This window comes from Colius striatus, chromosome Z, assembly GCF_028858725.1.
Source record: "Colius striatus isolate bColStr4 chromosome Z, bColStr4.1.hap1, whole genome shotgun sequence".
NCBI lineage: Eukaryota > Metazoa > Chordata > Aves > Coliiformes > Coliidae > Colius > Colius striatus.
The window spans coordinates 41,864,402-41,890,169 of NC_084790.1; the positions used below are offsets into that span (position 1 = coordinate 41,864,402).

At 38.5% G+C, this 25,768-nt stretch overlaps 1 protein-coding gene across 1 annotated transcript in view; it reads left to right on the forward strand.

The window, feature by feature from the left end:
• The first annotated feature begins 7,950 nt into the window (after positions 1-7,950).
• ITGA2 (integrin subunit alpha 2) overlaps positions 7,951-25,768 on the forward strand; it is a 67,547-nt gene continuing 49,729 nt past the window's right edge. Inside the window, exons 1-2 of the mRNA XM_062019593.1 lie at positions 7,951-8,030; positions 24,371-24,494. Of these exons, the coding sequence (XP_061875577.1) occupies positions 7,985-8,030; positions 24,371-24,494 (170 nt within the window). The 5' untranslated portion in view covers positions 7,951-7,984. The remainder of the gene's footprint in view (positions 8,031-24,370; positions 24,495-25,768) is intronic.

Consider the following 25,768-nt stretch of genomic DNA (forward strand, 5'->3'; position numbering starts at 1 on the left):
TGCCTATCCAGTGATTTTATTCCATACCATTTACTCCTGTGATCCCAGTAATCATTTTGCATAGTTGTAAATGATTCACATTGTCTTCCTTAAAGCCTAGTAAACATTTGTATCAAAACTTCCTAAAAGACAAAATTACAGCTTTTCTATCACAGTTAACTTCTAGAAAAGATTGCAAACCATGCAATTACTTAACTGTTAGTTATCAGAAATACTTTGATGATGAATCACAATTCTCTTAGCACCAACATCCTGTCTAGTCATAGGGAAGTGCTTATCAAACATCGTACTCTGTATATATGTGATGAATAGACTTTGCTGGACATTTTCCATAGGAGTATTTTAATGAAAATCGGGGGAAAAAAATCTAATTCTTTTATGTTTACTTGTTTTAATTCGCTCTTCACTGAAATTAAAAAAGAACTAGGATTACTTTCTCACAGCAAGGAGTGTGGTATTATGTATCATTTGCACAGAACTGGATTGTAATTCATTGCAGCCGGAACACTTCATGGTTCAAAGATTCATGCAGTGGGTGTGGTTTGAGCCTTGTAGGAATGAGGAGTCATAAAGATTAAAGTGTTAAAGAAGTTGTAGTAACAACTTGCTGATGCCATTGTTTTGACACCCCAACTGGATGTTAAAGCAGATGATAAAGGGAGGTATCTTCATGTTTTAATTACACTGAGGGCTGACACTCCAGAAATACTGGACTTTTCTTTTTGAAAGAAGAGTAAAAGACCCTCAGGTACATCTCTGTCTGACTCTAGTACAGTCAGGCATTGTGCTTTTTTACTGCTTTTGCTGTAGCATGCACTTACCCTTCTACCGTTCTCATTTTCTCCATGTTATAGGGCTTCTCAGAAAGGACAGATATTTCTCAAGGGCTCACTGAATGTTGCACCTTCTAGAGAATTTCAAAGAAATGGGAGAGGGAGCATAAAGATTCCAAGTGGATTGCACATTTAGTTCTATTGGGCCAACTATCTTGGCAAACATTGTCCATCCCCTTCACATGCTTTCTGTTCACTTTCAGCTTCTCAGTTATGGTTCAGTTTGACTTGATACCGAAAGTTAATATTTTTTGCAAGCCTTCACATATCTGGTTCAGTATTACATATGACATATCACATTAGTGAAAATTTCTTCATATCGTCTTATATTACAGAGGCTGTTCATATTGTCAGAAAGGATAAGTTGAAAAAAAGGATCTCCTCAGTTTTCCCTGAAAGATATTTGAAGTTTTGCAATTTTATAATAGTAGATGTAGTCTGGGAGACATAATTAATTTACTTTCCTTTTGGGGAATTGTATACACAAGCCTCACTGAATATTCTCATCTCTTGGTCCAAATTAATAGCCATTACCTTAGTTTCTTGTTTGCCAGTTCATAAAATCTCACTGCCAAGAGCCTGTTACTCTGACCTCATCCATTTTACACTACGCCACAACAGATGCAATTACTTCTCAAAACTTATAGGGTTCAGCTGAAACTTCCCTCTGCCCTATCAGTCAGGAAAAAAGAGTTCTGGTAGTATTGGTGATGTAGGTTTCATGACTCTCAGGAACTTTGAAAACTAGAGTTGTTTTTTTACATTATTTGGAGGTATTTGCCAAAATTAATTCATGGTCTCTGGCCTTTTTGATGTTAAAAGTTCCAGGATTTGGAAATATTCTTATAACTCTCAGCAAAGAACCATTACCAAGTGTATCTATAGAGCAATATGTGTCTTTTAAGATCCTGCTCTAATATAGAATCATAGAATGATAACCAGGTTGGAAGGGACCTTTAGAGATCATCTAGTCCAACTCCCCTGCAGAAGCAGCTTCACCTAGATCAGGTCGCATAGGAACATGTCCAGGCAGGTCTTGAAGACCTCCACGAAAGGAGACTCCACAACCCCTCTGGGCAGCCTGTTCCATTGCTCCCTCACTCTCCCAGTGAAATAGCTTTTTCTTATATTTATATGTAACTTTTTGTGTTCCAGCTTTATCCCATTACCCCTTGTCTTGTTGCTAGCTACAATAGAAAAAAGGGATGCCCCAAATTCAAAATACCATCGAATTTCATTCCAGTTATGAAGAGCTGGCCTATTTGTGCCCCCCACCCCCCATCAGCCCCCAAGAATATTTCATATAGGGTGAGTAATATTTCTGCAAAAAAACTTTCATACATCCAGTCTACGAGACAACACTTGATCCTGTTACCACACTTTGTCCTTCACCTACCTGCCTGATATTTCATCTTTAACTCAAGGTTTCATGGCTAATGGTAGCTAATGTAGCAAATGACCAGTTGAGAGTAGGTGTGATTCAGCAGTATACCAAAAAAGCTGAGTGGGGGAGTTTATCCAGTATTGTATTTGATTAGCTTATACTATTTAAGCTAAAAACAATATAAGAAAGGAAAAAGAAAAGAACAACAAAACAATACATTAGAACTTAAATACATCTCACCTAATTAATTTAATATCTGTGTGATTCAGTGAGAGTTGTTGAGAGCCAGGCTTGCTAAAATTGCCTACTAAACAATTGGACAATTGTGATAGGCAAATAAGGAAGATCGGATAGTGCTTAATTCCAAAAATATTATGTTTTCAAAATAGTAAAAAATGTAAATAAAGGCATATTCTGAGGAGAGAGAAGTTCTCATCTCCTCATCATGTACTTAGAAATCCCGTCTGAGAAATATTTTCAAGATGCTCACTGTTTTGATTAGTTCAAGGAGTTATTGGATCTGTATCAAGGTTAGTGCTTTGGGAAATGGCTGAAGTTGCTGGGGTAACACACTGACTACTCTAGAGAGCAAGAAATTATGTAGGCCATATGAACAGGCTCCCATATAAGGCCTTACTTTTGAGGATCACAGGTGAATGGGAACATTTCTTCACTGGTTACCTTATTTTCCTCTTAGTATAATCTCACCAGGCACAAGCTTTGCTGACCTGGAAAAAGAATCTGTAGAATGTTTATATTTATATATATAGAAGGCTAGTATATATAAATAAATAGCATACATACATAGAACTCTAAGCTACTTAGGACACAGTTCAGTCAAAACAGCATGAAATAGGTAAATGCATGCTGGCATGTCTAGAGTAGGAAGCAGTGCTGTGCATCAGGAGATGGACTGGAAAGTGATACAGCTATTGCTGAGGATATGACACCTGCACTATAAGCCTTTTGAAAGTTTTACTTTGAACCTTGTCTCAAATATCAGTTTCTTATTTATTTTTCAGTGGACAGCCTCACTTTAAAGGACATTAGAATTATTCCTGCAGGGCTGTTCTACAGATCAGAGCACTGGTCTATTGGTCTTTTCCTGTAGTGAAATGAACATTGAACTAGTTGATGGCTGCTATCTTTTCTCTCCAAAACCCTGACTTCTTCAATCCTGTTCAGTCTCTCCAAAGTTTATATTACTTGATTGAGAAATTGAGTGCATACTGACCTACATGGATATTCAAACATTTTGCTGTGGTATATGTTGACCATTTGTCATCTCTGTTAGCCCTTTTCATCTTTAACAATTTCTGTGGAAAACAAGTTATCTGGTTTAAAATTTTTACCTTGGGATGGCTTATGTAGCAAAATAGGATACTTTTAATCAGTGTTTTAGAAAATCAGCTTCCCAAAGTTGATTTGGATGACTCTCAGAGGTTTTGAGATGCATAGTGAGGTAAAGGAGGCAACTCCATGGACTTAAAACCAATCTGCGTTTCCTGTGTTTTTGTAATCCTTCTGCAACTTCCTTTGCATCTGTCTGTGTGGTTGTATGTTAGTTTTCAGCCACACCAATACCCTGACTACCTCTGTGCATCCTTGTACAAGTGCTGGTGCCAGCACAAGAAATGGTGTTGGTAGTGCACAGCCAGGCAAAGAGACTAATCCTAGACTCACCTAGCTTTAAGGGCACAGGTAGAATTGAACAGAAAGAATGTTATCTACGGTAGGTGAAATCCATTAACTGACGTACCTTCTGACTTTTCAACTGTGAACCCTAAGTTGGGAACAGGCACTAAACTTGAGACTCAGTTTGCCTGACACAGGCTGTGCATGTGTGTGTGTACTGGGGAGAGAAAGGGCTTGACATACCACATTACATATTATTTCAGGTATGTGACACACCAATCATTCTGAACTTCAAGTCAGTACCGTAGGTATTTCTGAAATCTGTGTAATGGGAGTCTTTCAGAGGCTTTCAAAGGGAAGTGAGAATATGGGATATTTTCAGCTGTCACTAATTTTCTGCACTCTATGCAGATTTCCTGGACTCTATGCAGAGGAAAGCAGCTGTCTTGTTAATAATACTACATTAAATTTGTATTTGTGTTAAATTAAATCACAGAAACAGATAAATACTAAAAATAACTAATTCTTATATAAGAAGTCTGTCTTCCTGATTATTCATCACAATTAAATCCATTGTAAAGAAGCCTATAAATTGGTCACATAGCAGAAGCAAACAAAAGAACCAATATCAGGTCAGACCAAAGCCCTATGCAGTACCAAGTTCTTTCTCATTTCAGCCAAGGTAGATACCATGGGAAAAGCATAAGACCAAAGCACGTAGGCTGCCAGCTTCCCACAAGCACTCTTGCAGCCTCCAGCTTTTTTGCAGCTCAAGGTCTTCATAGGCCAGGAAGCTTTCAATATGTTTAGCAATCCATGGTAAATAATCTCTTTTCTGACCTTCATGGGGACTCAGATTACCTTTGAACGTATGCCATCCTGCAGCACTGTGATCTACACCTGCACGCTCCCTGGGACAAGTTTTCTTGTTTGTGCTGGTCTTGCTATGTGAGAGATTTATCAACACTCCTCCCTCATGTTTGTAAAAGACAGAGTACAACTGATACCATCAGTCTAATCCATGTCTCTTTCAGTACATACTTACTCTGTCTTTTTAAAGTCATCTCTTTTCCAGAGCAAAGAATGTTAATTTACTTAATTAGCCTCTTAAAAAGGCCATTCCCCATCTTCCTTACTCTGTTTCAACTTTTTCTAGTTCTACTCTCGTATTGAACTAAAATTACACAGTGTTAAAAATGTGTATTTATGACAGTAGATTAGTGAAGTACTGATTTGATCACTCGTCATTGCCTAAGTAATTCCTAAAATCTCATTTATGTATTTTTTAATTTTTCCAGTTTAATTCTGGAACTGAATTATTAGTAATGTCTAAACTACTTCCTCATGGCTAATTTTAATGTTTCCTTTCTAGATTTGATGTATTTTTGGTTTTGGTGATGTATTCTTTTTTCCTTCAGTGAAGCCCTTAATGTAACTTTTTTTGTTACAAATATCATCTGAGTGCAAAAAATAATAGCTGATACTTGATAGCCCTTCCCTCTGACATCTCCAGACAAACCACATCACACAGTCATACACCTGGAGCCATTCACCCTTGGCTTTCTGTGTGTAAATTATGTCACCTTTACAAGAGCCCCTCCCAGAAATACATTAACAAGTTACTCAGTTTTGCATACCACAAAAGCTTTGATTCTGTGACCAACTCTCACAGTTGGCAAAAAATGGAAACACCTGAACATTTTTCTGAGACGGCTAGCATTTATTGTTCATTTTGTCATCACATTAATATATAAATGCTTGTAGAATTCCACAGTGAAACTGAGTACATTTTCACCACAGTGTATTTCAAAATCAAGTATTTGCTCAGTATCTTCCATCCACAAATTTTAATTTTTCTTGCAAATACAAAAGTTATAGTGATCTTTTTGTAGTGGTACTGATCAAGTGACTTGCTTCCCACAGTCCTTACTGGGAATAAGAAAGTTTTCTTGGCCTTTGCCAGCAAAATAGCTTCTTCTAATGTGCAAGTTACTCGTATTTGCATACAATCAGACCTGAAACTTTGCACTGAGCTCAAGCTGATGTGATGGTTTTGTGATCACTGGCAGGCAGAAACAACAGGCTGCTCCAAAACACATCACTAATCAACAAAGACATGTAGAGCAAAGGGTGTGTATCAGGACCCATTTTAAGTTGCAAAGATAAAGGGCACTAACCAAACTCTTCTGATTTTTTAAATCAGTGTAGATGAGGTATAATAAAGGACAATTTTTCTAAGCAAGTGTTAATATGGATCATAAAATAACTAAAGAGAGACAAAAAAGGTGAAATACTGCACAGTGTAGAATTTTCTACAATGTGTAATATGCAGTGCAGGGTTATATGAAAAGAGTTGTTATCAAATGCCTTATAATTTATTTAAAACAGAAGTATTAATCTAGGGAAATATTGATAAAGAATACAGTAATTCTCACAGTGTTTATTTACCTATGATCTATTCTTTGTAGATACAGACAAACAGAAGTTTGAGAAGCAACACCCTGGGAGACAGTCTTTGTGTGTGAGAAACTATTTTTCAACATTGTGTCTGGATGAGGAAGACAGTTTCGTATCCTAAGGGTACATTTATAATTAGAATGATGTAACTGAGTCAAAGACAATGTTTCTTAGGAAACTGAGACAGCAGTCTGCAGAGGTTATTTTAGGGTGCGGCAGAGGGGGATTCTAAATTTATTTCATCTATTAACCCATTTTTCTCTATGATGTGGAGGGGTTTTTTGTTTTGTTTTTATTGTGCTTTCATTATCGATCAATTAATGTTCTGCTTATTCCTGGGAGCAAAGATTTCCCTCCCTGTCCCAGAACTGCACACATCTTTATACACTCAGGGCAGACATGAAGAGAAGCGTGCTCTCCTGGTCACAGATTGCTTACTGGTCACTGGGTCGCACTTAGTACCGAAGTGGACGCTTCTGCCTTAGGTTCCTGCACCTTGAAATGTCTCTTTGCAGTGTTGCTGTGACACCATTGAAAAGGAAACCCAGACACTGCTCTGAGAGCCACGTGAATAATTTCTGGTAATGATTGACCAAGAGCTTCAGAATTCGGAAGTGACAGTGTCTCACAAGTGATGACTCCATGTGCAAGTTCATGCTTTAAGATAACCAACATGTCTGTGTGTTCTAAGAGTAAACACATGAAAGAAATCCATGTGCATTATACAGGGACAGGTCCCTGCCATACTTCCATCAATGTCCTGGCAGAGTTTTCTTGAACTACATGATAGCCATAAAGAATATTCAATGTCCAAACAAATACTTATTGAACCAAGCTGGCTGAGATCTCACTGAATGGCAGCACAGAATTCAGCAGAAATCATTGTTATAAAATGGAATACATCCCATATGGAAAGGTAGCACCACAGATTTTTATATTTACCAGAACTGTGGGATGGAGAAAATTAATGTTTCTCAGACACTTTGAAAATACAGTATTCAGAGAGTGCTGAGAAGGCTAGATAGGCTGAAAGCTGCATAGCACCGGTGCCACACACTTTGCACTTCTTTGTTTTCTTAGCAAGTTGGAATCCTCACCTCCCTACTTGTACTGGCTTCAGTTCATTATCTCCCTGGATATTGGCCCAGCACCTAAGCCAACGTAGGCAGAGTTTTGCATAGACAATGCATCCTCACCATCACTGCCACCATTAGAACAGCCGTGTGCAGCACGGCTCCTGGACCCTGTTGCGCTCCTACATAGTTGAGCACATAATGTGCAGGAGTTTCATTTGAAGGAGAAAATACTGACTCGGTCCTCAAAAATGTCCATTTAATACATTTAAGACAGTTGCTGACTCGGAAAGAAGCATCCCCAAAGCACTGTCTCAGGATACCGTGAGGGCTACAGACAGTTGCTGCAGAGCCCTCGTTCCAGCGCTTCTCCTCCAGGACTGAGACTGGGGTCAGAATCCAGGGGGACAGCCCACCCGCAGAGGCTCCGGGGGCCCACCCGCACCCCGGCGGAAGGAGGGAGGTGGGGAGCGCAGGGGGCGTGGAGAAGGAGGAGGAAGAGGAGGAGGAGGAGGGGAGTTTCGGGGAGGTGGGGAGCAGGTGGCGCTCAGTGCAGCGCTGGGAAGCGGCCAGCTCGGGAGCTGCCTGGATCTCTCACTGCCATGGGCTCCGCGGACGCCGTGCTGCCGCCCCTCCTCCTCGGTCTCGGTACGTCTGTCTTTACTCTCCCTGCTCTGGGAAAGTCTGTCTGTCCTCTTCCCGCCCCAGAAAGGTTTGTCCGTCTTCTCCCCGCTCCGGGACGGGACGGGACGGTGCTGTCGCGGGGGTCGTGGGGGCTGGCCCTCCGGCTGCGGCTGCCGCCTTTCATACTGGGGCCAAGGAGTGCCCGGCTGCCTGCGGCTCTCTGGTGTCTGGGCCAGAAACATGTGTGGCTGTGGCTGCATGTGGAGCGTGAGGCATCAGCGGCGATTTTAAAGCAAGTTAAACCCCTAAAGTCTTGGAGCGGCGTGGAGTTCACCTTTCCGTAACATGAAGTGTGTATGCGCGCCGAGAGGCGGGGCGGGAAGGGAGTGCAGTTGGTGGGCGAGTTGACTGTTACGTGGTGATTATGGCTGTTTAATAGGGAAGGTTATAGTCTCATTGTGTGTGCTGTTACTAAGAGTCCTCTGGATCTGTTGCCACTCCATTGCGCAGATGTCGCTCCTTGGAATAGGGAAACTTGAGCCATTGCCTCCTTCTCTTGGCTGACTCAATTACCATTACATATATTTTCCTGGGAACTATACACCATTATATTCACTCGCCATGAGCGAATTCCCAAGTATCTTCAAAGTTTTAATATTACTGTGTACTTTCACAAACCCTTAATTAGAAAGTCACTGAAGAAGCAACATAAAAATGAGTTTTCACTGATAAGCTGTTTCAACTTGTTCTTTCAGTAACTATAGCAAACGCTGCAGTGGAATGTGCGGCTGCAGGGTATGAAATCAAGTACAAAAATATTAACCTGTGATGAGATGTACAGTATACAAACAAACTGATTTTGTTTGGGGTTTTTTGTTTTGGTTTGGTTTTTTAAGTTCCTAAAAGTATGGACAGGCAAAATATTCACTTTGCACTTTTGCTTATTCCATCCTTTAGTCTGCTGGTTATAGTGACTGGACACCAGGACTGTAAGCATGCCTGTAATTCATGAAGTCTTAGGACTTGAAAAGGTTTGTAGAGTGGTACTGAAAGAGAAGATAAGGACTGATTGTGAGAGGAGGATTCCTCTGGCAATTAGACAGAAGTGGGATAAGTCTGTGTTGTTCAGGCACTGTGATTTGTGTTCATTTATACAGCTGAAAGCTGTCATAAATTTAATTTCAGATGTGTTGTATCATTTGATGTTTGGTGATGTAGCTGCTGAGTTAATGCTTTCTTAGGGCTTTTTGATCTTGTAGATGTAGCAAAGAAAAACAAAGTTTCAGGACTGGAACATTTCCCCTGAATGATTTGGAGTCCTGCTGTGGGGATACTGTTGTAGCTCTCCCATAATTGTTTTCAAATTGATTGAATTCTAATGAACTGGTGTACTTTCAATGGTAATATTCTTGAATTTAGTTGAGATAACTTAACTGAATTAGTACTTAAAGGAACTATTCTATTTTAAATTTCATTTTATGTCAGTATATTAATTTTTTAATTATCATCTATATTAAATGCACCACAGGATGGGTACTCCTTTTTTTGTGTCCCCACGTTCAACTAAAAGTAATGCAACAGTTAGTAATGACGTGAGCTATTTATTGTTGGTGTATGCTTTTGTGTTTAGGAAGTCATTAAGACTTCATAGATGCCACAAGAAGAAAGGAACAGAAATGCAATAGGACTACTATTTTGATAATATGAGTTTGCTACCAACCTTATTATTTGCTGACTAAAAACTATATAGCACACATGTAGAAGCAGATTGTGTTTAAAGGAGTAACAATAAGCAAAAGACTTGATATAGGACAACCTATACAGCAAAGCCTGATGTTTTCTGTAGTAACACACTGCTGTTAGCTGCTTAGAGATTTGCCACATTTAGTACTTTAAATGTATATTTTAAGCATACTTCTTTTTCCTTAATCTGTTCTTAAAAATTAGTGCTGAAATAGCCCAGCTCTTTCTGAGAGTCATGCCAGCAGAAAATACAGTAGCTTTCCTAGGCTCCATTCTGGTAACATTTTCTTTGGAAAGCTCTAGTGCCCTTATGCTTTAGAAGGGATATTTGAAATATGTCTGGAAGATTGTATTTTGCATCATCTTGAAAATCTTCCTAAATTTGGCCAAGTATCAAATCTTTGGAAAACTGCATTTCCCTGGAAAGAAATACATTTTTATCAGCTCAATTCTAACATAAATTCTGTCTATCCTTGGTGTGGAGCTTGCTCATACTTCCTTTGCTATTGGTGTTCCAGTAGAGTGTAGCTGTTTCTGTGTGAGGTCTAGATCTACACCTGCAAACATAAAAGCTCTCATGTTCTCATATTATTTGGTGATTTTATAGCAATCTCTATTGTAGTTTGAGACACCCCACTTTCCATCTTTTTTTTTTGGATCCCAGTCTGCCAACTGTCTGTATGGCATGCTATTGACTGGTTTCTGGGCTCAGGGTGAATGAGTGGATCCTCTTTATGAGAATACTTCACTTCTGAGTCAATTCTCAAGTGACAGTGCTGGAGGACCATCCCTAATGGAAGGAACGAAATTTGGTGTGGCTTCACCTGCACTGCCTCAGCAGGCCTTGACATTCAAGCCCACCATGCTCTTCCTCCAGCAACCTAGCTCGTGAACAATATAACTCTGACACAGTCCTAAAATCTTCACTCTGCAAAGCACACATCCCTCACAATATTTAAAATTAAATGTTTCAGCTAAGTATGCCTTTTGGGTCACAGGTATACCACTGGCAGAACATGAGCCCTCAGACCTCCCTGGGTGACCCAGGCAGCCTAGAGCAGAAAGCAGCACTATGTGAAATTGGGAAGGAAGCAGATTATCTGAAACTTTAGGGATCCAACAGAATTTCCAACTGCTCTTCTGTGTCTGACCATTGCTGATGAAAAGCATCCTGTTATCCCAGGGACCTTGTTGGCAATGGGCTATAGAGCTGTATAGAATAACAGGACAGGGTCCCTATCTTCAAATTACTTTTGTTAAACTGGGCTGAAAGTTGAAAAGAACACGTTTTACTATGTTATGTTTACTATTTAGTGCCCTAAATAAGTTAGCAACCTGGACTTGTCCCTTCTGCTCATCAATGTATCATGCTGTCACAGACAGTGGACAGGGGAAGGTAGTGTATGATCAGAGAAGATGGTTAGGTTTGAAATTAAAAGGTATACTATGAATGAGGAAATAACGTAGGATGAAGAGAAAGGATTTTTTTTTTTCCTTGAACAGTTTGATTATTTTGGGTTTTTTTGGTCACAAAAACCAAGTGCAATTTCAGACGTGTCATTTAAATCAAATATTTGACATGTGGTTGAAGCTTTTGTGTTTGACTCTTTCTCTTTGCTTAGCCAGGGGTTCTCAAAACTGAAGCTGCATTTTTACAATCTGGTTAAGCTGACATGAATGTGAGGCTACCACTGCAAGGACGTTTTGTCCACTTCCAATTGCATGTTCCCACCAGTTTCTCCTGTGCTACCACTGAGACTTGGTCTGGGGAACAGGTCAAAGAACTCCTGGCCTGAATAATTTTTTCCCTTTTTTGGGGCAGGTTGATTTTGGAGATGAGCTGAACTGATCCTGTTCACTTGTGCAATTTATTTAATTTTTAGTGCTGGCATAGGGGTTAGTCAAAACTTGTGGCCAGAGGAGGGAGAGAAGCTGGAAAAGTTCCTTTCACTGGTAGCCAGCACTTCCACTGGCTTGAGCTGGTTGTGGAAGTACATCTTAACATGCAAAGCTGCTCTGTATTCACAGCTGTGAATGAAGTCAATGGAAAATTGTATTTTGAATGTGCTAAATATCCTGAAAAAATAAGGTTTTAGCTGTATCATTAGCTATCCAAAAGGGGTAAGTACTTCTGACCTGGTTTTTTTTCTTTAGGTTTTTTTTAATGGGGTTAAGGATCACTTGAGTGTTGACCAAAAAAAAAAAAAATTCTGTCATTTGCAAATATGTATATGCTTATGGTCAAGATACACAGAGATGAAGCCACAAAAAGGCTGCTAATTTTGCAGGTTAAAATAGTATACGTGAAAAGTACAAGGCCAGGTACTGAGCAGCAAGGACTAAACTAATGAATGAATAGCAAATGAAATTATTTCTTGCACATTTGATGCATTAAATGAAGCCAGAAATCCAAGTGAAAATGCAGCATATTGTGGTAACACATGCACACATACCAACTTAAAGCTGTACAACCCATCTTAATTTCTGCTTTTCTCCCACTTTGGTGTCATCTTTTGTTACTTTTCTGGTTTATTATTGTATTTGTGAGTAAAGTAAAAATAATTCTAAATTGTCAAGATTATTTGAAAGCCAGACCCAAACGTGTACTCTTCTAAAATGAAAAATATCTCTCATTTTTCCTGTTTCAAGACAGCTTGCCAGGTAGTAAGAGCGTTATTACATATTATTTTTGGAGTTTTGCCTTGCATAGCATTGCACATTAAAGTAAGACTTCATTCATACTGTATTACAGGACTTGTATTTTGTACATACAATGTTTATTTTAAGAGACATACCGTGTATTACTATTACACTACTAAATACATTAACAGTTAATATTTATTTGTGCATAATTTGAGCAAAGTCAACATGAGCCCTTACTAATAATTTTTGACTGTATGCTTTCCATCTCTGGAACAATTTTGGAGTTGTTCTTTGCTCTTTTTTGATTGTGACACAGAATTTTATTTTAAGAAGTCAAAGAAGCAAAAGGAGTAATACTCCTTGGTTTTATTGTGTTTCTTAGCCACTACATAAATGTTATTCATTGTGGTCTTTCTTCACTGTTGTTAATTTTGAATGAATGAAAGTGAGGTTTGCTTGTACTTTGTGTAATGTATTTTCATGAGGACTAATAACTGGAACTGTCAGTAAAATGGCTTAATGTCAAAACAGCTAAATATGAATAAAGTACTTTCCTTTAGGGTTAACAGAGGTAAAAGGGAGTTTCCACATCTTCAGACAAGTAAAGCAAGTCATTTTTTCCAGCAGAAATCTCGGGCAGTCTCTATCCAGTGTTGTTATTTTCATTTAAAGGTTTCCTTTGTTAGCCTCTGTGCAGGCTAGTTCCCATTTCCATGGTGACCGTGCCGAAATGCAGACGGGACACAGGCTGGATTCTGGTCAGCGTAGCCATGCACTTGCATACCAACACATGTTATCTGCTTGGCTTAGGGCATTTTTATTAGCAGTTTTATGCTTAGGACCTCTTTTTCACATAGTGATCTCTGGCCATGTGATACTGTACTGTGTTAAGAATTCAGGCCCTGTACAGTGAGAGAAAGCAAGATAATAAGCTTATTTTTTGTATAAATAAATTAGCTATACTGTTCCCATTCCAATTGGTCAAGGACATCAGAAAACTGTCTCAGCCTTGCGTTTAATTTCTGTTATAAAAGATTACAGAGAAGGATTTTTAGTTATGAACCTTTAGGTGAAAGGTCGGCATGTATCTGTGCTAAATAGTTATATGAACATACCTCCTTTTCAAGGCACTGATAATAATAATAATGCAAATTACATCAGATAAATGGTACCTTCTGCCTGTATTAGTCGAGTGTGAGTCTATAGCCCTGTAATGCAATATGCCTTGCATCAGATAAATGGTGCTTTCTGCCTGTATTAGTTGAGAGTGAGTCTATATTCCTGTAATGCAATATACCATAACATTCTTCCTGCTCATGTTGCTCTCATTTTATGGGAGGTGAAGGCTACAAGTCAACACAAGCCATTCCAAATCAGGCTGGGAGCACTGAATTACCAAATAAACTCAATATTCTGAGTGCTGGTAATTGTTATTTTGAATTAATGTTTGAATAGCATTTCAGGGTCCTTGGAGGACTAAGTTAGTTTTATTTTCTCCTGGAGATGCATATTCTTTAATAATCTAGTAAAACTGGCATAATATTTAAGACTTAAAAGAGGAATTTTTCAGGCAAAGAAGCAAGATCAACACAGACTTTTTGAATGCAGGATGAGCAAAGACATTTTGTGTATAACTGAATGGCATCTGCATGGATGAATGTCACACATGATGAATGTCACGGATTCTTTTGTCCCTTTCACATTACTGGTAGACAGGGTGAAGAGCTTGGAAGTTAGGCACAGCCCTGGTGGGACATTCTTGCCTTATTCCTGATTTATTTTACCATTTTAATTCTGCTTGAAGGTTATCATTCTTCCTTTATTTCATACAGGATATATTTTTTTATCACACAAATCTCCTTGGCTAATATGGTTGGTTATTTCTAAAGAGCAGATAAAGAAATCTTGAGGAAAATGACCATTAATGCCACTCTTCTGGAGGAAACATATCTAAGTAAATAATGGAGTTAAAGGGTGGAGGAAGGGAGTACGTGTGGTGGAGAAAGACTCAATTAGGGTTTTAGATAGCTTTATTTATCTACCAATCTATCTGCCTGTCCAGCCATCTCAAAAATAAGTGATCCTTAGGCAGCAGGGAATGCTGTGTTAAGGCTGCAACACAAAGCTGTGTGTAATGGTAAGACTGATGATGTCCAGGCTGTCTGACCCACTAGATTACCTGCTAAATAATTACCTCATCCAACTGCAAAATCAGATTCTTATCTGAATGAAAAGTAATTGACCTGCACTCAGCTCACATGAGCTTAGTGCACCAATGGATGTCATTATGAGAAGTTGTGAACCCAAAACTAACTTTTTTTCGGAAGTGTTTGGTTCATGTTCTGTGCTACCTACAATAAGGCAACTGCCTATAAGTAAACTACCTGGATTAGCTAACAGGATGTCTACTTTTTTCACATATACAGCAGTCACTTCTCATAACTTTTCAGTTCTCGTGACTATTGTGTTCATGTCTCACTTCAACTGTGAAAGCACAGCAGGTAAGAAATTCTATTTCATTACATAATCTGCTACAACAACAAGTGAGTACGTTGCTGGACTTTAAGCCTAAATTTACTCTTGGCTGGGCCCATTCTCTTAGGTAAATGGTGTCTAAATCACGGCAGCCTGTGTCAAGAGTTAGTGGCCTGGTGTCTTAGTAACATGAGGAAAATGAAACACAGATGCATCCCCTGGGGAAGCACTTGTCTGAAGCAGAAGCAAGTGGCATATCTTATCCTCAGGCAACTAGTGTATCCTAGATGGTCGCCAAATATTGCAGTGGAGAATGTATGACTGAAATGTTTCTGTGCCTGTATCCTTATTTGTTTTTTCTATTTGAGGAGAATGGTAATTCTTAACTGACAAAAGCACAATATTTTAATAAGTAGTTTTTCACTGATTTTACTGTCTTAACTGTAAATTCTAATACAACAATAAAAGTAACAGTTTAATAAGGAACATGAAAGCAATTTAATTCAGTATTTCTACCATGTAGTATAAAATTCAGTTAGCTTTATGTGCAGCACTTCAGATGCATGTAGAACTGATTGCATTTATTGGTATTAACCAGAGATTTAGCTGAAATTGCTCAAATGAGAATTTATCTATCCTTCCCTAAGTGGAAAAAAATGTAGGTATCTGTGCTTGTTAAATAAAGTTTCCATTTAAATATTTCTGAAATGCATATAGGTCAAATTTAGAATAGCAGAAATGACTGAAAATGAAGTAACTCTCTTACTAAGATGGGCAAAGCATAAACTGAAAAAAATCCAGCTGTACTGCTTGGATAGTAGTCCTTCATTTCACTGTCTCTGTTTGCTCTTTTTTGCTTGTTTGTTTCTTTTCTTTTCCAAACTGCCCAGGGCCATATTGAACAGTAAAAAAATACCTCAAGAGTCCTTGGAGTTGGCTTTCTGAGAAGTTAACAGCTACAACAGACTTTGCTTTTCTGAAGACAAAAAGCAACTGTTCTGCTTTTATGGAAGCAAGTATTATCTCCAGAAAACTCTTCTTAAATGTACATGGGCCCTTCTCTCTAACCCTAAAATGTACAATGGCTGCATTTTACTGAAAAAAGATAACTTCTTTCTGAAGTCTGACTAGAAATAGCCTGTCATGCATCTGGCCACGGGCATCTGGATACACCAGAGCCTGGTGTGTCAACTGAGGGCTGGGGAGAGTGCACACTTGCAGCCCCATTTCACCTGAAACCTGGTTCCCCTGCACAGAGTGCAGTTAGGTGCATCAGACTCAGCAGAGACATTTAGGCACTTAAAAAGTGCACAAACTGTATTTGCTTGCAAAGCAGGAAGGCAGTAGGTCAAGAGGCATGTTTGAACTCCATCGTTCTCAGGCATCTGCATGAGGTGCCTCCTTCCCCTGAAGTAAAGGGTGGGGAACAATTTTGGAAGGTAGGTTTGTCAAGAAGTAACTGCCTCAGAGTGATGGTAATAGTCATCTGCGAAATGTGGGCTTAATTCTTCCTTGAGGCACATGGTGATGTAGACATGACTCTCAAACTTTTCTAGAAGTGTTTTTGCTACCAGGCACTAAGTTAGACAGAGAATCACTCTCTGAAACCAGCTCATCCCAGGATGCCTATTCCTGTTTCCAGACAGATGAGCAAAGGTACACACACACCTTGCCTGTAGCCTAACATCTGGGACACTTAGCTGGGAGGATAAGGAATTGTGAGCTGGCCCTTTTGGACTGTTCATACAACTGATATTTTGTAAATAGTACATAAAAAGAAGTTAAATAACTTAATTCTTTAGAGCAGAAATTACTTAATCATAAAGCAATAAATGCCTCTGGCTATGGTATCAGAGTGTGTCTATAATAAAGCAGGATACCTTACTCTTAGGGCACCTTTACATCTCTATCATATTTCAAATTATTATGCAACTTTGTGCTATGAAACCTAGGTGATACGTGATTTTTAAGTTTATTCTGGATTAGGTAGCTACTGAGTCTGGTCATCCTGGATTGTCTTCCAGATTTTAGTGAGCCTAAATTCTGTTAAGGCCCTATCTGCTGCCAGAATTTGTAATTGCAGTGTGCATTAAGGAGGAATTTCAGATGTGTGACTGGGACAACATTCTTATTAAGGTTGCCAGGCCATGAGGTCCTATTACAATGAGAGAAGAGAAATAGTTGTTAAATCTGCTGTAGGAAAACAAAAGTTCTAATAATTATAGCTCTTCCAACTATTGTATTATATATCCTGTGGTGCTCTGGAGGTTTTCTTGTGGCAGGAAGCTGATGTAGCAAACTTTTTACAGCTGAAACTGTTCTTATTTCTGGGGATGTGTGCTGTGCAGAAAGCTAAGCTCCTGGGTAGCTCTTGAGAAGCAGTGGCAGAGGAAGAGGATCCTAAATGCAGTATCCTAAACGGTGTGATGTCAGGGTTGTCCTCAAGCCACTGCAGTCTTCACATGGCAGGCAGGGACAGTGGAGCAGCAGAGGAATCAATGATGATAGTAAGTCTCTCAGTTTTCTTCTTGTTTAGCCTTTTCAAGCCACATTTAACAGTGATACAATTTTACATAAATACTATCTTTTACAAACTATCTTGTAATTCACTGAAGGTTTCATATAGACTAGAATGTGATATGGGTAGGGAAATACAGACACCCTTGGTTGCTATCTCATCTTCTTGATAGCTCTTGCAAATATGCATTTTTGTCAGCATACAGAGATGTGCAAAGATGAGTAAAAGCAACAAATAGGGTGTAGACATGGGAGTCACATTGGTTTCTGTGTGATGACATGCATTTCCTCTCTTATAATCATAATGTTGCTCATGCTTCTTGGACTATATTTGGAAATATCATTGTTTTAAAGAAGGGTCTACGGCTGATAATGTGGACACAAGGGAAGAGTATTTACTGGAGTGCAATGATTCTTGGAAACTCAATTTTTATCATAGGGAAGCATGCAAAGGGTGGGTTTTTTATCATTACTTGTGAAGCCAATAACCTCATTGCATATATAACATACATGTCTGTTCAGCTTGTTAGCCTCATGTACTTTTAATCTGTGGTGTTGTTAAGAACAAAGTGTGGTATTCTGAGGACAAAGATTAATATAACTGCAAATTATATTAAAAAGATGTATTTTATGTGAATTTTCTGTAAAATTAAGTTTTTCCCACTGAACTTAAGAACGGAAACATGCTAGGATAATGAATTTGAGTAGGTTTGAATGCTTGCTGTGTTTATTAAAAACAGATAGGAAGTTATCAGTCCTGCAGGAATGATTTGTAAGCATTACTTTGGAATCTGTCCTTTTGTGTACAGTAGGTTGTTGAGATTTCTTATCTCCAGATGAAGAGCAGCTTATTTATCTGCCCTGGGAGCCAAGGAGGGTAATGTGTGGGCCACAAATAAGGAGTTATCAAGACAACGACAAGTCTTTCAGGGCAACTAATGCAGCTGTGGGTAAATTTAATTAGATCTTTTGCTCTGCAGCAGCACCAGAACTATAAAATTGACAGCACCTAGTTTTGTTATCTCAGTTTTCTCAGCTTCTCCTTTACAATTTCTGTGTCATAGCATGTTTCGATTGCTTTATAGCAGTTTATTGGTAACTCTTGGTGCAGCTCCTTGGATCATAGACAACTGAAACTGAAAGGCAGTGACTCAGGTTGTCACACACCCAGAGGCTTTTAGGCTGGAAGCTGACCTACTTCCAGGAAGAAGCAGTCAGCCAACCAAGCCAAGAAAATTTGTTGGAGGGAGGGAGAGGAGGGGAGGAAGAGGGGTGGGAGAGAGGATTTGTTACAAAATTCCTTTCTTCTTGGTGTTGTGGGGATTTTTTGGCCTATAGTTTATTTCTACACTAAACTTTATAATCTAATTATTAAATAGTTTGAGATATTGCAACTGATGTAAAGACAATGTCAGTCACAAGATAAAAGAAAGTAAAACAAATAAATGAAGCAGTAAAATAAAGACTTGCCTTTTCAGGTCTCTAAACATAATGAAATACCAACAAAGTAACTGAGATGCGGATTATAAGATACACTCAACTTTAAGTACAAAAAATCCAGTGTTTTGCTAATGACATTCTTTGCTTGTTTTCATTCTTGTTAGAGGTTCACATTGTCTTTATTTAGAAGGTTGTTTTCAATAAGTTTTTTTAAACAAATTCAGATTAATTGTGATTATAAAACTGCAGGTTTTATACCAGAGCTTAAGATACCTACTTGCCTTTTTGAGTATGTACTGATGAGGCTGTGCATACTGAAAATAACAATTTAAAAAAATAGAGAAGTAAATATACAGGAGAAGACTAATGAGAAAATATTTTTTACTTATATTTACTGTGTTGGGTAAAGGTTAATATACCTTTCCAGATTGAATTGTAAGTAGTCCTTTAATTTTCCTGCATTAAGTATGTTTGATTCCACATAACCCTGACCAAGTATACTAAAGATTATCAAAAAGGTCATTTATATTTATGGTCATTTACAGAAATGATCCAAATACTGCAATCAATATAGAATTACTTGGTTTACATGAGAAGAACTTGGTTTGATGTCATTACCTTTGCATGCACATAATGCATGTGCTAATACAGTAAGTGGATCGAGCTGAAGACTAAAACCTGAGTGAGGGGTGGGCAGGAAAGGGTTCCTTTTTTTGGGCAGATTTGCTCCCTGAGCAAGCTCGTTGCAGTGAGAATTGCTTGGTGGCTTCTGAAAGCCATGATGAGGAATATCTGTACTGCAATTCAATAGTATAAAGTAGTAGCATGCTGCTTGTTTTGTTCTTTATGTATTCACAGTCTTGTCAATAAAAACTTCAAAATACAATGTATTATGGAAGCTGTTCAAACTATGAGTTGTTCATTCTATTAGAATAGTTGACCATTCCACTTGGATTATTGCCCTGATAACATAGATTCTGAGTAATAAGGCAGTAACTTTACTCTTACACCAAAATGTTGGTGCCTTTTAGTAAAAAGTAGTAAAGTAACACTAAATATATATAAACTAAAGCAAATACTACTTGACTGCCCTCTTTCATAACTTTATTACTTTTCCTTCCTGCCTTCATTCCACCTTCTGCTGAGTATTTCAAGGACAGTAGGTGATTATAGTGTTAATGGTATCTCTAGGTGCCCGTACTTCCTTACCAATCTTGGAACCTGTGAGCCAATTTCAGCATATTTTTTAATTATTTTTTTCTTTTCCAAAGGGATGAAAAAAATAACCAGTCGGGCTTTAGAGTGAGACAAAAGTGCTTTTTATAAGTTCTCTGACAGCTAAGGAGATCTTCTGTGACTTGGCACAATACAAAACATCAGAAAATCAACCCTGAGGAGAGTCCTTACAAATCAGTCATGGAGAAAGCTTGAACAAGCATGCACAATCCACTGTGAGACAAAGCCAGCAAAAAGGAAGAGTTTTGAGTTCTCTCATCCCTCTCACCCCTTTCTTTTCTCAGCCCTCCGTGGGGTCTGACAAGCTTCAGAGCCCTGATGATGTGTGTTCTTTGGAGGAAGAAATCCGTTTGAGACCAAGGGGAAAATTTTCTTTGTGGAATTTGTAGTGGCTCTATTGGAGGAGATTAACGTCAAGGACAAAGTAAAGCCCTCTTCCAGAAAGGATGGATACTTAGAAAATGCTAGACTCAGCAATTAAGGCAATGTAGGCTGTACACATGTTGCTGGCTGCCAGTCTATGAAACTGCTTCAGGAAGCAGACAATGATCCAGTGGGATTTGCGTGATTGTTTTTTTTTTCTAAACAATTCATGGACTAAAAAATACCCATTCAAGAATGTGCATAATACTGGCTTGGGTTTACCATAATGCAAGATTACAGCCTGATTCTTTGGTGACTACATGCTTGTTTCTTCCATCTCCACATCCCCTGGTGTGCTGATGACTTTGGGTTTGGGTTTGTCAGTGTCTACTGCCTATTGAAAGGGGCAAGAGCTATGTCCATGCTGTGGTGCAGAGGGAAGCTGCTGAAGGAGGTGCTTTCTGTTCCCTCTCCTGGCATCTATCCTTACTGGAGTGAATGCTCACACACAAAGACAAGTGGTCTCTTATCTAGGTTATACAATGAACTTTCTCTGGTTTTTTGCTAATAGCTGTTTGAAAAAGAAATTACCATACCATTAAGGAAAAAAGGTAATGAAATTTCCTTCACTCTAAAGTTTCTTACTGGCAAGATTAATGCTAGATAAATTTAGAACTAATGCTTAGCGTGCAGTGGATCCTTATAGGCTCAGTGGTCAAATTCCCTAGTGTTGCCTTTCTTTATGCTGTAATTGCTAGGCATGTTTGTTGCAAGCTATAAATAACAGCAGCAGTGAATGCCTCTGACTGGGTGTTTCAATGAGAAATAAGCCTTGGGACTGTATGATTAGGAGACTGTGTCATGTATTGCCATCTTAAATTGGAGCATCACCTTCACAATGTATTATAAAGTGATTGAAAATTCATTTTTACTGTTTAGACTGAAAACAGTGACACAACACAAAATGCAGACTAATAAGTGACTTTTATTAAACTTTTATAAACTTTTATAAACTTACTTCACAAACCAAGTAATCAAAGACACAAAATCTGATCTTATGTTTTTCCCTCATCCAATTAAACAATTGTATTTGCTAAACTGATTATTCTGAATAAAGAGATGCAATCAGACAACAATTATAATCATGGCATTAAATGATTGATTACCCAACGGACATTTTCTGCTTGCTTACTTTAAGCTGTGAGCTTTGCTTACAAAATCAAAACAATTATGAACTGGATGTTCCTAGTATGAGCTATTACTTCAAACTTGCTTCAGCTTGTACTTCAACAGCAGCAAATAGAAGGTGTTACAGCTATCATTACACATGTCATTTATAGTTACGGAAGAAATTCCCACATGTTCAGGCTTAAAAGTGCAGTCAGAACATGTATTGTTTTATATCCTACTTGGAGCAAGAAAATGGTGATACAGAAGTATAAAAGCAGCTATCGCTGAAATACAGGATTACTGAGGGGAAAAAAAAGTACCATGCAAAGTTACTGGAAAGCTTACAGTTCCTTTTATCCCATTTCTGATTTTTTTCTAAATTTTCTTGTCTGAAGCTTTATGTTGGGAACTATTCTGCTCGAGGAAGCTTGGCCCCTTAAACCAAAGTGTTCAATAACCTTACTCAGTTAGCAGAGATGAGTTGCTGCTTTTGAAGTCTTCAGAGAGCCCTCAGAAGCTTTAGGCTTGTATCTGGCTTTCTTTGTTCCACAGAGCTAATAATTGGACTGTAAACAAGGTGCCATTTACAGACAGAATTCAGGAAGTGGATTTTTACTATTAAAATCCAGGTAGTGAATTAGGAGGTTTTAATTTCAAGATAGTTTCCTGAATGCAGCAACAGATACTAAATCACTCCTGCCTAGAATATGCAGTACTTTGAACCCAGATGCTTCAATGATTGGCACTGTTTTAATGCATGAGACCCTCTTATTCTGGCACAAGCTTAAAATAGGTTTGAAGCAAACTTAGCATTTTTGTTTGTTTGCTTGTTTTTTCTGGCTACAAATGCTTGAATTTCTTATTCTGAATACTCTATTAAGACAGATGTACAAAATGGATAAAAGATGCACTCATAGTATAAGAAATGTGTAAGAGGGAGACCTTATCTTTTTGGGACCTTATCTTCATCCTACATTGCTGGTTCCCCCCAAAATGTCATGGAGTAGCATAGCTTTGTTCTTAGGCACACAAGTGCCCAAGAAAAAGCAATTAGTACCACGACCACAATGAAGTGGAGTTTCAGTATGAAGTGTAGTGATTTATTAATGCAGTTCTGTCTTGCATGTTTATATTTCTAAGTTTTCCTGTTTGGACAACTGTTCAGATTGTTTGGACTGAAAACAAAGGCTTCTGGCGTGATAATGAAATGACTCAAAAATGTAGATTTTCTGCTGCAGTACATAGTCTGATTTTTTTTGTTCCAATGTTTCAAACATTAAGTTGCTGATAGACACTGGAATACAAAAATGATATTAGCAGTTACAGTCAGTGCATTTGCATTCTAATGAAAACTGCCTGAATGGCTGGGCACAAACAGTTGTGGTGAATGGAGTAAATCCAATTGGCTGCTGATCACAAGTGCTGTTCTCCAAGGCTCAGTATTGGAGCCAGTTCTGTTTAATGTCTTTATCAATGATCTGGATGAGATCAAGTGCACCATCAGCAAGTTTGCAGATGATACCACATTGGGTTCGGAGTGTTCATCTGCTGGATGGCAGAAAGGCTCTACAGAAGGATCTAAACAGGCTGGATTGATGGGCCAAAGCCAACTGCATGAGGTTTAACAAGTCCAAGTGCCTGCACTTGGACCTCAATAACCCCATGCAATGCTACAGGCTTGGGACAGAGTGGCTGGAAAGCTGCCCAGATGAAAAGGACCTGGAGGTGTAAATTGGCAGCTGTCTGAACATGAGCCAGCAGTGTGCCCAGGTGGCCAAGATGGCTAATGACGTCCTGGCTTGAATCAGAAATAGCATGACCAGCAGGACCAAGGAAATTATTATCCCCCTGTACTCAGTGCTGGTGAGGCATCTTGAATGCTGTGTTCAGTTCTGGGACCCTTACTACAAGAAGGACATTAAGGGTGCTGGAGCATGTCCAGAGATGGGCAAGGAAGCTGATGAAGAGTCTGGAGCCACAAGTCTGATGAGGAGAAACTAAGGAAAGAAACTAAGAAACTTGTTTAGCCTGGACAAAAGAAGGCTGAGAGGAGACATGGTCACTCTTTAAAACTGTCTGAAAGGAGGTTGTAGTGAGATTGCGGCTGATCTCTTCTCCCAAGTAACAAGTGACAGGCTGAGAGGAAAGAGCCACAGTTTCCCTTGGGGAAAGGTTTAGATTAGATGTTAGGAAAAGTGGCTTCACCAAAAGCGTTATCAAGCATTGGAACAGGCTGCCCAGGGAAGTGCTTGAGTCACCATCCCTGGAGGTATTTAAAAAGACATGTAGATGTGGGGCTTAGTGACATGTCTTAGTGGTGCATGTGGCAGTGTTGGGTAACAGTTGGATTCAATGACCTCAAAGGGCTTTTCCAACCTAAACTATTCTATGATTCTGATGTACGTCAGCAGGCCACTGATATGTTTGGTGTGCCATAAGCTTACCTTACATCTTAAGGTAAAGGAGAATAACAGACCTCTGACTCATATTTCTTGCCTCCCTTCAGCTAAAACATTTCCATTAGTAGTGCTGCAACTTTTGTTTAGGCAAACAGCAAATAAGTCATTGATCTCTACTCACAATATTACATATATAAAGAGTGCTAGATGGCTATTTCACATGGATAGATGGGTGCTGTAGGGAAAGGCTGTTTTTTTCTTACGTGTATCAAAGACTACCTTTTGTTCTCTTCTATTGGGGCACAGATGAAGAGCATTTTTCTCTGGGATCAAAATTATTCTTTAATTTTGTGATAACCATAATCTTTCTGTTAACAGGTATTCTTCATTACTGCTGTGAAGCCTACAATGTTGGGCTCCTAGAAGCAAAAATATTTTCTAGTCCATCAAGAGAGCAGTTTGGATACACAGTTCAACAGTTTATAAATGAACAAGGCAAATGGTGAGCAATTTGAAGAACTTTTTATGTCCAATTAAAACATTAAGGAAGAAATATTGCAACTAATTTTTCTTTTATAATTTCATTTCATTGCATTCTGTGTTATATTAGAATTGTATTTTTATTAATAAATACAGTATTAAACCAAAAGTTGAAATATTCTGAAGACATCATGTGAAGCGTCAGGCTTTTTTCCTTTATACAATTCAATCTGAGGTCTTTCTTTCTGTTACTCTTACTTTCATCTCCTTAACACCAGTTTCCTCAGCCTCACAATTTCTTTGGAATGTTGACTCTCATTTCATTCTTTACTGTACCAATAGCATTGTTTTTACACATTACACATACATAGGAAGTTTTTCCATTTAGGATATTGTTGAGGTTAAAAGAAATGATTAGCGCTGGGAAGATCTAATTATTAAGTGAACTTAGTTTACTATTCAAGGGACAGCATATTTGGACATATATAACACAATCCTAGCAAAAGCTTTGTGTCTCCTGTATCTCTTCAGCCATAAAATTTGGTGAGAAATCCACTGTTGCCACAATGTTGGGCTTCATGATTAATTAGTAAAGTATTTTCTCTAGTAATGGAGAGCTTAGAACTTTAAAATATTAACCCAGATTAAACCTATTTAGTGGAAAACACATCACTTTTTATTCTGCAGCCTCAGCAGCCACAAAGCTTAAGGTGTCTTTCATGGCAAGGCCTATATGACTATAAATAATTTCGTGGTACTCAACTGCTTTAAGTGGTTATTTCATGAATACATGGATTTAAGTCTATAGTGGGAAGTCACAAGCCATATATAAGCTTGTCTCGTAAGCTGAGACAAGGTTTTAGATGTATCATTTTCCATAGACTGAAACAGTGTCAGAAACAAAATAGCCGTCAACTTTTATTTTTGCATAAATAGTCATGAACAGATAGCAAGTAAATGAACTTAAAAAGCAAGTAAGTAAAAAGCAAGTAAGATATCAAAATTTGAAATCCATGGAAATACAAATGAAAATATGTTTTACATTTAAAGTTTGTAAAAGCCCATACAAGAATTGAGCTGAGATATTTATCCATGTCTTTGTGCACTGTGCAGTTGTAATTGGTTGCACATGCAAAAATGTAAAACTATCTACATCTCACTGCACTTCTGGTGTTCCTGTGTTTACTACCAGTGAAAAGAAGGCAAAGAGGAGAAGAGAGCTGTATCTTCTTGAATTAAGAGCTTGGTGTATCCTCTCTCTCTCTTTCTCTCTCTTTCTCTCTCTTTCTCTCTCTT